Source organism: Sceloporus occidentalis, unplaced genomic scaffold (assembly GCF_023333645.1).
Source record: "Sceloporus occidentalis isolate IW3139 unplaced genomic scaffold, rSceOcc1.0.p SCAF_2, whole genome shotgun sequence".
In the NCBI taxonomy this organism is placed as follows: domain Eukaryota; kingdom Metazoa; phylum Chordata; class Lepidosauria; order Squamata; family Phrynosomatidae; genus Sceloporus; species Sceloporus occidentalis.
This window is the reverse complement of record NW_028316982.1, coordinates 157,881,932-157,895,205: the sequence shown is the minus strand read 5'-3', so window position 1 is coordinate 157,895,205 and position 13,274 is coordinate 157,881,932. Positions and strand designations below refer to the sequence as shown.

At 36.9% G+C, this 13,274-nt stretch overlaps 1 protein-coding gene across 12 annotated transcripts in view; it reads right to left on the bottom strand.

The window, feature by feature from the left end:
• The window catches only part of PCCA (propionyl-CoA carboxylase subunit alpha), a 308,554-nt gene that overhangs the window by 172,016 nt on the left and 123,264 nt on the right, over positions 1–13,274 (bottom strand). For 11 of the 12 annotated variants that reach the window (XR_016280158.1, XR_016280157.1, XM_089511218.1 and 8 more), the window contains one exon: positions 9,117–9,267. Coding sequence is in view for 10 of the 12 variants with exons in the window: in XM_089511218.1 (XP_089367344.1) it covers positions 9,117–9,267 (151 nt within the window). In the remaining 2 variants the exon portion in view is untranslated. Of the gene's footprint in view, positions 1–9,116; positions 9,268–12,680; positions 12,768–13,274 lie in introns of those variants that run through there. The other variant, XM_089511222.1, reaches the window with a different exon arrangement.

Here is a 13,274-nt window from a genome sequence, read left to right as displayed (position 1 = left end):
TTAAGGACATCACTGAAATAAGCACTTTTAAAAAATAAACATCACACCAATATGGGGGTATGTTGTTTCTGGGATTCCAAACACATAATATAGCTGCAGTGTTCAACTAGAGAAATTTTTTTTCTACTAAAACTCCAAATTATCAACATCTCAGAAACAATATTTTCTCAGAACTTCCAACAGGTTTTTAAAGTGCCTCTGAGATAACAATAGCCTTAAAAGCATGTTTTGGAAAATAAGTGAAATCTTTGTAAAGGCATTTTAATTATTTGGTTTTGTCATTCTTTTCCTTTGAATTATTATCATCCCAATGTGATGTACAATAACCCCACTATGGAATCAGGTTTCATTGTTAATGATCAAACTAGGACGAAACTCCTCCAGGAAGCAAAATATGCGAATGGTTTATTCTCAAAACACTTACAAACATTTATTTAATCAATTCTTCAAAAGAAGTCTTTGCTTCTATAAACATTATTGTCTATTGCGTCAATATACTTCCTTTGTACAAAGCCATGGCAGTGGGGTGGAGGGGACAAAGTAGAGAATAAGGGAGAAAAAGTTGAACATTTCAACAAGGCATACACATTCTGCTGAAACAATATTTAAAGATTCTTACTGTTTTGCAGAATGTAATAAAATAATTTTAAAACAGGAATCACACATTTATGATTTATTCTTTGTGTTGGGTGTATATGTGCTTCCAAGTCACTTTAGAGTTATGGTGACCCCATTCATTTTATAAAGCTGAAACTGGCAAAAATACAGTACCTCTGAGAATTCCTTTCCTAAGAAAACCCTATGAAACTCATGGAATCGCCAAATAGGCAACCTATTTGGCTAGCAGGGGTAGGGCTTGTGAGCAAGTGAAGGTTTCACTCTGGTCTACTCTCACATAAGCTGTTTACCACACCGTGCCAACTGTTAGTTAGCTTGGATCATGTACTTACCCATGGATTTGTGTGTAGATGATTGTTTTATTAATGCAGTATCATATTGCTAATACAGATTGTCACAACTCTGGCTGGTTTTGGTAAAGGGGCTAGATTCAGTTTGTGGGGTGACAGGGCTGTACTCCCATCATACCTGGTATGGAGGATCTTCCTAAGGGACATCTGAAGTGTAGGCAACCAGGTTGCTCTCACCTTAGTGGCAGATTGCTCTGCCTCACTCTCAGGTGGAAAAGAAACCACACAGAGGCTTCTGCCTGCATGAGTTCCTGTATCTGCCATTACAGCACTATCCACCAGTTGGGATGAGTGAATAGATTCCCATCAGTGGGCAGGTAAAACGACCAATGAATGGGTTGCCATCAGCTGGCAGGCAAATTGGCAGATGCCTGAGTTCAGACCCATCTTGTGGGCCAAACTGTAACAAATGAAGTTGTGGCTGTTTCTATTCCAACACAATGTGGCTTATGTTCATTCTTGCTAAATGTAAAGCCCCACATTTGACACTGGATTCACAATCATAAAATGCCCAAGGCACAAAGCTGACTCACAAAACCATCTCTTTCCTTCTCATTTATATATAAAAGATTATTTAAAAAAAAAATTTTTTTTTTTTGCTTGCAACTAACTATAATTGCACATTTCATCCAAATACTGAAAACTTTGGCTTGAGAAAACCATAGATGGTTACCACACTATATTATCAAGGTATACATATAATCCTGGCTGGATATTCTGGAGCATGAACAAGAATAGGTTACTTAATCATAACTGGTTCTTCAAAGAACCTGTAACATAGTACAACTATCCATATTTGGGCAAAACAAGAACTGTTTTGAATTCATGCCTTTATAGAATCATAGAGTAAGAAGAGACCATAAAGGCCATCCAGTTCAACCCTAGCCATGCAGGAATAAACAATCAAAGCACCCCTAACAGATGGCCATCCAGCCTCTGTTTAAAGACCTCCAAAGAAGGAGACTCCACCACACTCCGAGTGCCAGAAGCATCCATAAAGGACAAACTAAGAAAATAGCCCACCTTGCAAGACATGAATCAAGATACATTATTTTCAGAAAAAAGGAAGAAAGCAGGGGGAAATGGCATCCCAGCTGACATGATTAAGTGTGGAACAGAGATTTTTAAAGTTTGGAGAATTTTGTCAGGGGGGAGAGGCAACATCCTGCACAATGCTGGAACAGAGAACTCCAGCAATCAGGTGAGAGGCTAACAACAATGTATGTGATCTTTGCTGTATACAGATTATGAAGGGTAATGATCAAGTAATGTAGAGAGTGAGCACTCTCTCACTAGCTTTTCCTGATCTCAAAGCATCTGAATGGTCAAAACAGCAGGTCTCCCCAAGATTCTCAGAAAGAATATTTGACCTAGTCCTTCTACAAGAATACACATACATTGTGCTGGCTGTTTCTGAATATAATTGCTTTGTCATCATAAACTAAGTGAAACTGTTTGTATACTTGCACCAACTCTCGTCAGCATCTTTATTCTCACTGTACCTCAAACATGGTTTCAATACAGCTGGGGGCAGGTCAGGGGTGGATCAGTTTTCACACCAGGTCAAAGAGCATGCAGTAGAATATATACTAGCATGCATAGTATATTTCATTCAGAACTAAAGCCAGTTTTCTAGATTTCAAAGATGGTTTGTTTTGCATGCATATACTCTACATTTCTCTTACTTCTTTCTCCAAACTAATGTGCCTTGTCTTTGTCTATAGAGTGATGCTGGCAAGCCTTTTGTACAGCATCTTGCAATTACCTTCTCAAAAACAAACAAGATGAAGAGATCAATGAAGATTTAGCATTGAAATCACTGCATTCTTTGGATGTGGTCACACAAGTTAGGGTAACTCCATTAATACTTAAAACTGCTATACTGGAGTGATTAATAACCTGCCATTTCAACAGGCAATAACCACTTGCATCAAGAAATCTGACACCATTTTCAGAAGAATTAAGAGCTGTGCCTGGAAAAATACCAGACCAACTATTCAAAGAAAGCAACTGATCTCTTAGTACCTGGTTACATGGCAACGAGACAGAAGTTCCTATTAATTGGCAAGAAGTGAAATGCAACTGCTTCCAACTTTACTACACATAGTGCTACATTGAAATCATCTGCCAAGGTCAGATGACCAAACTGGACATCCTTGCTCGATGCTTTGGTCCTTTTCTGACAAGACAGCTGATTTTCCTTTAATGTGCTTATACGTGCTGGCCAATTGGCCGTAATAAAGTTATTATTATTAATGTGCTTATAAGGAGGTAAGATCATTGCCAACCAAAATATATGCCTTGATGATATCCCCAATTTAGAGATACCGGTATGAACCTCATTTTATGAGTAATGTAAAATTCTATTACACCAGAAGTTCAAGTTCTAGAAAACTGAGGACCGAAATGCACAAGCCAAAAGAAGAGGCTTCCGGATGCTTTGAGGGCAACACATGTACCTTAAGCATCTGGAAGCTGATCTGAGGCCACAAAACAGAGCCTGAAGCTGCCGCAAGAAGGAGCCGTTTTAGTTCAGTTTCTGGGAAGTGCGGCTTGGGACCACAGGCAGCAGCACGCTTTGGGAGTGGGCCCTGCAGTCATGCTACCCATCTGCTTCATCCCTGTACTACCTCTAACAGAAAGTGTGACAGGAAATGTTTCTTATGATCTTAATACAAATGTAAGCATTTTTTCATCAATCAATGTAAATTCCTGCAGAAGTTTTGAGCAATCTAGAGGGCTGACCTCTTTAGTCACCAAAATTAATTTGCTTCAGCACAGAGTACATGGCACATCTTCAGAGTAAAGGTAAGGACTACTGCTATGGAAAACTTTAAAGAAAAACAGAAATAGGCTTCAAATCTGATCTGCATCAAGTGCTCCCAAAAGTTTTTCTCTTGGTGCTGAACCTATATGCCCTTTCCCATTACTACTGACTGAAACAACGCAATTCTGTGTGTGTATGCACAAACACACATCCCTGAAACTGTATGATGTAGAAAAGTGGAAATTTCAGATTCCCCCCCCCCCCCCCTTTAACTGGGTACAAGTAGCATTTAATATTCTACTTCACTCTTTATGGAACATTTTCCTTTATTATAATTCCCTATTTTTACCCCCTACAATTTTCTTTCCTCACATTATTTTTTATTTCATTATTTGGTATTAATTTAAATTCATATGAAAATATTAGGCATACATATCAACAAACATACATCTATACAAATTTCCTATCGTTCATCTGATTTCACTCAATTTTCTCTATATTTTTGACTTCTGATTATTATTATTTACATTTTTGTATGTTTGTTGTTATCATGTGCCTGAAAGTCATTTCCAATTTATGGCGACCTTATCATGGGTTTTTCTAGGCAAGAGTTCTTCAGATGAGGTTTGCCATTGCCTTTCTTTGAGGTGGAGAACTTGTGACTTGTGCAAAAACACCCAGCGCGTTTCATGGAAGAATGGGGAATCAATCCCAGAGTTGTACTGAAAAACTCAAACCACAATGCCACACTATATAGTATACATTTATACTCTTGATACATTTTTATGTCTCTTCAATATATTATTAGTATAATTTAGTGATATGAATCTCAAATGTTGCCTTTTCTCTACATCACGTCTTTTACACTATTATTCCTTACACTTGTTCTTGCAAAATTCCACAACTGGAGACCATTTCTTTTCTACTTTCTCTATTGTTTTGTGATTTAACCAACATGTTAATTTGTCTAATTCAATCATAGCCACTAACTTAAACAGCCAATCTTCTATTGCTGTAACTTTTGTTGTTTACTAATTTGCGCCAATAGTATTCTGGATGTCGTTACCATGCACAAAAGTACTTTCCAATGCTTCCTTTCATCATTTTTGCTGTTGCTGTTGCTGTTGTTATCTTGCTAGTCCTATTCAAAAGATGAATCTCAGGGTTCAACTGAAATTAAATTTTTAATATTTTACTTATTATTACATGTGTTTTTCCCCAAATTTTCTCACTTTATGGAATTTCCAGCACATGTGGAACCAAGAACCAGTCTTTATTCACACTTCCAGCATTTGCTTTGTTCTGTTTTATAAAACTTTGACATTTTTAGGGATGTTAAATACCAACATTAGAATAGGATAGAATCTTTATTATGGTCATAGATGAGTACAGGTAAAAAGAGGATACAGAATAAAAGGATACAGTCCCATTTCACGTCAATGAAAGTTCTTTCAGTGAGCCTTTTTATATGAATAGAGTGCATATTACAGCCTTACTGGCATCCCATTGTTCTCATCTGTACATCATTTGTATCATTTTCTTTGAGATATAATTTTTGTATTTTTTTTCATTTTCTCTAAAAAGTCTTGATCATTTAATAAACTTCCATTTTGTTTCAAATTAAATTAATCTTATGTTCTAGCATTTTTAGGCAAATTGGGTTATGATGTCAAATTATCTTAGGGATCACATCAATCTTTTTACTTTTTGGTTTTCAAGATCATAAACATGTCAATTCTTGACAAGGATTTGTGTAGTTCTGAATAAAAAGTACCGTACCATATATCCTTTGGCATTTCCATAAATTCCCAACCAAACATATGTAAAGTCCAAACTGTCAATCATCTCTAAAAAGCATCTCCCTTGGTTCTTCTGTATATTTTGAAGATGTTCTGTATATTCTGAAGTGGGTGTATGACCCCATTCCAATTTCTCATTATTAAAACATAACTATTATTACAATCCTCTATTTCTTTTCTGAGTCTTGCCCTTCTCTCTGCACCTTTGACTGCAGGAAAATGGGGGTGGGGTGCTACTGGGACATCATTGTACAGAAAGGTTTCCCCATTTGTGTCCGCCGATATATGCTACAGAAGTTACAGTCATCCTCTCAAACTAATGCTCTTAACTATTTATTTTTACTGTATATCATTGGTTTCATCACCCTTCCCTCACCTGCAATGGAAGGCAATGTAGAGTTGAAGATGTCCCTTTTATAATTTATAGAGCAGCCACAGGATCTTGCACTTTCCTCTTCTTTTCAGCCTTCCTGCACTCATGGACTGAGCAAAAGCCATAAGGGAAGGCTGCTTCAGACATCATTTCTAACTAATGTTCATTTTCCAGAAAGCTGTGACAGTGAACTGTAGACAATTCTAGTTGCCTCTATGAAGCCTGTGGTCAGAAACAAGTTGGTCAGGTGCACAGTTTTCTAGTTTCATTCATACTCAATGTGCCTTGTTATACCTGGGTTTTTTTAATTGTGGTTTTATCATTGTTGTGTGTCTGTTAATTCAAGTGGCCTACCATTTTTAATATATAAAGGGATCTTGTAGATCCTTTGAGATTAACTGTGCAAAATAAATTATAGCATGAGCTTTCAGAAACTTGATCTCCTTTCTCAGATGCAAGATGCAGATACATAAACTTCTTCTGCACAGTTAGTCTCAAAGGTACTGCATGATCTCTTTGCAAACTGATATTCTAGATCTCTGTCTCTGAATTCTATTGCCATTTTAAGGACCAAAAGCAGTTTCCTACTACATATAGAAAAAGCTTAATTGTGTCAATATGGGATATTTTAAAATTGTATTTTAAGATTTTTGTAATAATGAGAAAAGATAGTCAAGATATAATACAAGTTTATTTAAAATATAATGGCTCTTATGCACTGAAAACTGTTGTTAATAAAAAAAATACTATGAGGTAAAGTAAGGCACTTGAAATTAATATGTACGTAGTTAAAAGAACAGGTGTTTGTGAGTGTATCCAAACACAGGCCTGCAACAATGATATAATGGACATGTATTTGTGGGCAATCAAGGCCATCAATGTTATGGATACTAACAGATGGGAGAAATTAAGGGAAACAGTTAAAAGTAATGATAAAAACAAACACATCTGCATACTCTGCTTGCTTAGAGTTAAAATTAGAAATGGCTGCATGAAAATTACTAAATTTACTCTAAGTAAAAGGAAGAAAAATTGTAGATGGCTACAGTAGTTCTGATTTGCTAATAGACATGAAAGTTTGAGGGCTGGAGAAAAGTGACAGACCAGTTGAGAAAACTGGTGATGAGACCAATAAAATTACTATTCACTGGCCTCAAACTGTAAGACTTAATTAGAGATAATACAAAACAGAGAAATTGGAGAAATGCATCAAACATTTCAATTAAAGGTTAGTGCACTTCTGATAAAGTTGGAAGGAAAGATCCTCTCAAACCATGTAAACAGTTTTCTAACATTTTTGACAGCAGTCTCTCAAGCTAGAAAGCTTTCTGTGACACTGCAACAATGACATTGTTGAAATGACACTAACCTTACTATAACAGAACACAATGATATACGAAAGGACAAAACCCATAGCTTGCTGTTACAAAAGCAGGAACAACCCTTGAGTTCAATCACTCCCTGTTCCCCACCCAACCTCTTCTTCGCTCATAAAGATGAAAGAGTATTACTTCCTACTGCTAGTTTGCAGTAAACTATTATTTGCTATTTCATTCCGATAAATAATGGATTTTTTTTGCAAGTTAGATGAAAAAACTTATAGTATTTTCTTTTTCTTTGTTAAGCATGAGGAAAGTGATCTGGAAGCATACAAATTCACTACTGCACAGTCTCATATGTTTGTCATGATATCAGAATTGTGCCAATGTGTGCAGAAGAAATCTGCATATAGAAATAATGCAAAATTAACTTGACAAAAGCTAGCTTCACAATAAGGATTGCTGTAAAATATACTGTAAGGACCTTAAGTCTGGGTATAGAGCTTTCCTTTTGGACCCGCTTACTGGCACTATTGTATTGGTCTTATACAAACTGCAGCCAATTTCTATATTACCACACAACTCAAAAGTACAGTAAGATACACAACTCTGGACAATTTTACTCCTTGGGTGCATTTCATTCCAGCTTCTCCATGTTTCTTTGATGTCTATGTACATGCCCACCTTTTAAAGGTTTATTTGAGCACATGGGTATAACCTTCTTTCCATGCACAATCTTTTACATTTTTAAGAAAGACTTTTTCAAATTTTCAAAATAACGAAGATATGGAGGGGTTGAAGATAAAAAAGGTAGTATGAGTCTTAAACAACTAATGTCTGCATCTGTATACTAGTACTGTCCATGCTTATTCTATAACCCAATAGCACTTCAAGTATAAACATAGGGAGAATACTGAAGCTTTGATACGGAAGATGCCACAGTTACAAAAATTTCAAAAGTTCTTTGGCAGGAATCACAGTGTATCATGTGGAAAAGCCTGCATCTTTGCAGCAGCCTCAATAATTCTAAACCCATCTTTACAATCTGCTTCCTCGTTGTAGCCATCCATATGATAAGGTCATAAGAATCTATCTGAAAAATCTAATTTTCTTTCGTTGGTTAAACCCTGACTAACAGAACAGTACATTTTCACACAGAATACATAGTTCTATATTGCTATGTTGTTTGTTAGTCCTGTGCAGAATGCTTATGCTTTGAGGTACAGGCAAGGATATATAAGAACAGGTTTACTAATGTGATATGACTGTTTTTTTTAATATTCATTTCAGTCACTGTAATTTCTTGCTTTTCTGTAATATCATTCAAGTGTGCATTATACTTGTTCAATTAAATATGCAATTTTCTAGTAAAGAGCAAATCAGGTATTTCTTTATACTAAATATTTAAGTAGTGACCTTATCACACTTTCACCAGATACTAAGAATTAAACAGATCCCCTTTCAAGGTGTATCATTTTTAAATAAAAATGGATCTTTTTTCCAGCATAGTCAGTCATAACCAAAGATGTAAGGGAGCAAATCTGTCATTAGGGATAAAAAGTTCTCTTAGGCCTGTTACAGACTGCCAAAATAAAGCTGCTTCGGGTCTCTTTGGAGGTATGCTGTTTAAATGATGCATGCATCCTAAGAATCCGGAAGCTGCACCAAAGCTGCACTCCAGTGCTTAGGAATGGAGTGTGGCTTTGGTGCGACCTCCGGACTCTTAGGACCCATGCATCATTTAAATAGCATACCTCCCAATGCAGCTTTATTTTGGCAGTCTGTAACAGGCCATTGTATTACTTTGCTATGCATTTGCTAATGCATATTTTTCACCCCACACACCTCTGAAAAGCTATACAATTTCCCTCCTTTTCCCTAGCACAGTACCTGAAGTCGAGTGTTCATTTCCAAGAAGTAGAAATTCTTTTTTGAGTCCACAAGGAATTCTACTGTCCCAGCAGACGAGTACTTTACTGCTTTGGCAAGAGCTACAGCTTGTTCTCCCATCGCACTGCGTGTCTTAGGATCCAAGAAAGTGCTACACATATAGAAGAAAGATGTATATTGGGTTTTTTTAAAAAAAGGTTTAAGAAAAATAAGCTTGGCTTTTTAAAATCATTTTAGATACCCAAATATAGGAGGGAGAAATTATGCCAAGTTATGCATCTCACCGTTTGTAGCACCTCTAAGACTAACTGTGTAAAAGAAGTTGTAGCACAAGCTTTCATAGACCTGGTGTAATTCCTGTATCTGAGGGAGTAGACCAAGGTCCAAGCCACACTGCAGAAATGATCCCATTTGAGACCGCTTTAACTGCTGTGGCTCAGTGCTAGGGAATCCTGGGAATTGTAGTTTATTTTGGCACCAAAGCTCTCCGACAGAGAAAGCTAAATGTCTCAGAAAACTACAGTTCCCAAAATTCCCTAGCATTGAGCCAAGCCAGTTAAAGTGGTCTCAAACAGGATTATTTCTGAAGTGTGTTTTGGACCCAAGTCTACAAAAGCTTAAGCCACATCTTCTTCTGCACTGTGAGTCTCAAAGGTGCTACAAGATCCCTTTGCATACTGATATTCCAGACTAGCATAGCTCTGTCTCTGAATTCATATCAGACAGTTAAAGTATGACCTTTAGTAAAGATTAAAAAGCTATGTTTTCCATAACAGTCACCCCAAAAGGAATCAGTATGTACAGAGATCTTTTAGCAGTTTTGAGACTAACTAAAGGAAGAAGTTGGCAGCATGAGCTTTTATAGACTTAAGTTTACTTCCTCAGAGAATCAACATTATTATTTAAAATTCTAAACTCACACATTCACCAATTTCAAAACTGCAAGTAGAAAAATGTTTCAACACAAGTTGATCATAATTCTCACTTATAGTGATAACGCTGAAATGATATTTGTTATAAAGTCTATGGAATTTTATAAAAGGTAGCAAGTACACAGAGCTGTGGGCCTGATACATACAATTGTATAGATACTGATCTCCTTGTTTACCAAAATGCAGAATAATCAGCAAGGCGACTCCCAGTGGCCTCCCTTCAAATAACAAATCAGATGGTGGAGAGCCTTGTCCTAACTGAGAGAGTCTGCTAGGATACTGCCCTTGCCAGCCACATGAACTACCACCGGGTGAATGGAGCGATGATGACATCACGTCCAGAAATACTGTGCAAGGTGAAGAAGCACAGAGGAGTGAGTTCCACCTTGTTTGTTGATGTAACAGCCCATAGTGGTATTGTCTATTACCACATGGATGACTCTTGCAATGGACAAAAGAGAAGGAACTAGAGTGTGGGATTGGGCATGCTCAATACACAGGAGCGGGCAGGGCTTTCAGCCAATCTGCTCAGCTTTTCAGCAGTCTATGGGCATGTGCAAACCCAGTGGTATGAGGCACAGAGACCATGAAGAAGAACCATATTTATATAACTCAATCACTGGCACAGTGCCATATAAATTAACAGTGCCAAAACAAACCAATTAATTTCTCAAAAAGTTGATAATTTAAAATCAAGGAATGTAATTGAGCTCAAGGGAGAAGAATTACTGCTCTAGAATCTGCACAAACAAGATTACTATCAAGGCAGCCTATTATGTCTTTGTTGTACAGGATGAGTAACCCTTATCCAAAATACTTGGGATAATAAGTGTTTTGGATTTCAGATTTACAGTTGGCCCTCCCCAACTGCGGGCTTCTCATCTGCAGACTGGAGCATCTATGGATGGCCCAGCCACGTTCTCCCAACACATGGCCACGGCAATGCAGTAATGCACATGGTTGCTGCTACTGGGGAAAACGGGACTTGAGGTCTTGCATTTTATTTTTGGTCATCAGCTGGGAGGTCCAGAATGGAACCACCTGTATTTTTATTTTAGGAGGATTTTGAAATACCTGTATTTGTATATCCCCAACCTGCATAATGAGATATCTTGGAGATGGGACAAAATCCAAACACAAAATTAATTTATATTTCAAATACACCTTATACACAGCCTGAAGGTAATTTTATACAATATTTTAAATAGTTTTTTTGCATGAAACAAAGTCTGTGTACATTAAACCATCAGAAAGCAACAGTGTCACTAGTTCAGCCACTCATGAAAAAAGTTTTGGCCTTTGGAGTATTGTGGAATTTGGAATTCCAGATATGGGAGACTCAACCTATATCACCTCCAAATGCAATAAAATCCATCCATCTTCTCATAGCTGTTTATCCTGTTTAATCACACAGCATTAACTGACAAATATTTTGAAGCTGTTGTTTCAAATACCCTGCAGGCACAAAGGGTTACTTACATTTGCTGAGTTGACAAGGGAATGAATCAAAATTATTACGCCACCCACCCTCTACACTTCTTTCATACACAAATACTAGACAGAACCAATGTGCTGAAGTCCTCCCAAGGAAATACTTTTAGATATTCTGGATACTATATTTCCTAATTCTGGCTTGGGGAATGGGTAGGCCTCCAGATGTGACTGGACTACAACTCCCATCAGGCCTAGTCAGCATAGGCAATGGAGAAGGGTGCTGGGAGCTGCAGCCCAGCAACATCTGGAAAAATACATACTCCCATTTGTCAAATTCCTTAAAATACAAAACCCATCCAAGTCATAAATGAACACATATTCTAATCCAACAATGTCCTAACCAAATATACATTATTTGAAAGCAGAAAACATAAATCATTATTTATATACACCTGAATGTTCAGAATAACTTTTCAATTCAAAGAACCACTGACAAGATTTTTTAAAAAAACAAATCTTTTTAACTTAACACATGAAGTTATGTAACATCTCCACTTTGCAGTAGCTAAAAATTACTGCACAGGTTTTTCCCCTCTCATAGAAAGTAAGTTAAGACATTAGAAGCAGCAAATGTTTCTTGTGAAAAACTAGAAATGAAACCTTAGTACTTCAAACTATACTGCCTTGCCATTTCAACTTTAGCCTATAACACTGAATCTGACATACAATGACAGTAACAGCTTGCACCTTAAATTATTCTTTCAACTTTACCCTAAAGCTGAAAGTTTTAATTTTCTGTTTTCCTTACTTTGATTCATCTGTTCCACTCAGCAGGGTTCCCTCCTCCCCTCCCTGGGCACAGCTGTTTCTTCTGCCCTAAAGTGCAGTTGTGGAGCCCTCTTGGGATCCGCTCTCAAGACTTGTTCCCCAAACAGTAAGTTTCCTCACTACAGGACACTAAATATATCATCTTCCAGAGGCCAGGGGCTTGCTAACACAGGGAAAAATTGTAATGCTTTTCCACACTATACCAACAGTTTTAAAAAAGATTTTATTAACTTTTCTAAACTTTAATGACTTTTAGGTATCGAACCATAGAGGAAGTTGCTCCTGCCTTCATACTGAACTCCAAGTACACAAACATATTCGGAATTTTAAAAAAACAAAATTTGACAAATCTGTTTCTATTCTTACCCACCTTACTTTGAAGTGAAGATTAGCAATTATGCTTTTATATTATTATTAGAGTGGTATATCAAAGAAATGTAGTAATCCCAACATCAAGGAAGTTAGAGAATATCTGTGAAACAGAAGGCACTTCCTGTATTTCGAAAATATGTTTTTAATCTGTTTTTATTAAGCTCCTATAGAGGAGCTATGCAGTGTACAGGAATAAAAACAAATAGTTAGTGTGCCTACTTAACATCTAAGAAAACAACCAGTAGAGAAGGGAGGGGAGATTGCAGTGGGATGAGGAATAGGAATGTATTTCAAAAGCATCAGCAGTTTACATATTTTTTACTTTCTGATACACAGCTGCTAGATATCTATTGTTCATCTTGAAACTATAAAACAAAAACCATTTTGGATCAACCTGCTAGACCCTATGACTGAGGGCCTAGTCTAATATTATTCACATACATGGTAAACTTCTACTTAGGTTAGATATGTGTCTCTGACTCACACAGCTTTCTCCACAAAATCCTACACCTAAAAAATCCCTTACAGAGGGAGCAGCCAATTTTGTTATCCATCTATAGCGTCTTGTGCAACATGAGATCTTGAGGTGGAA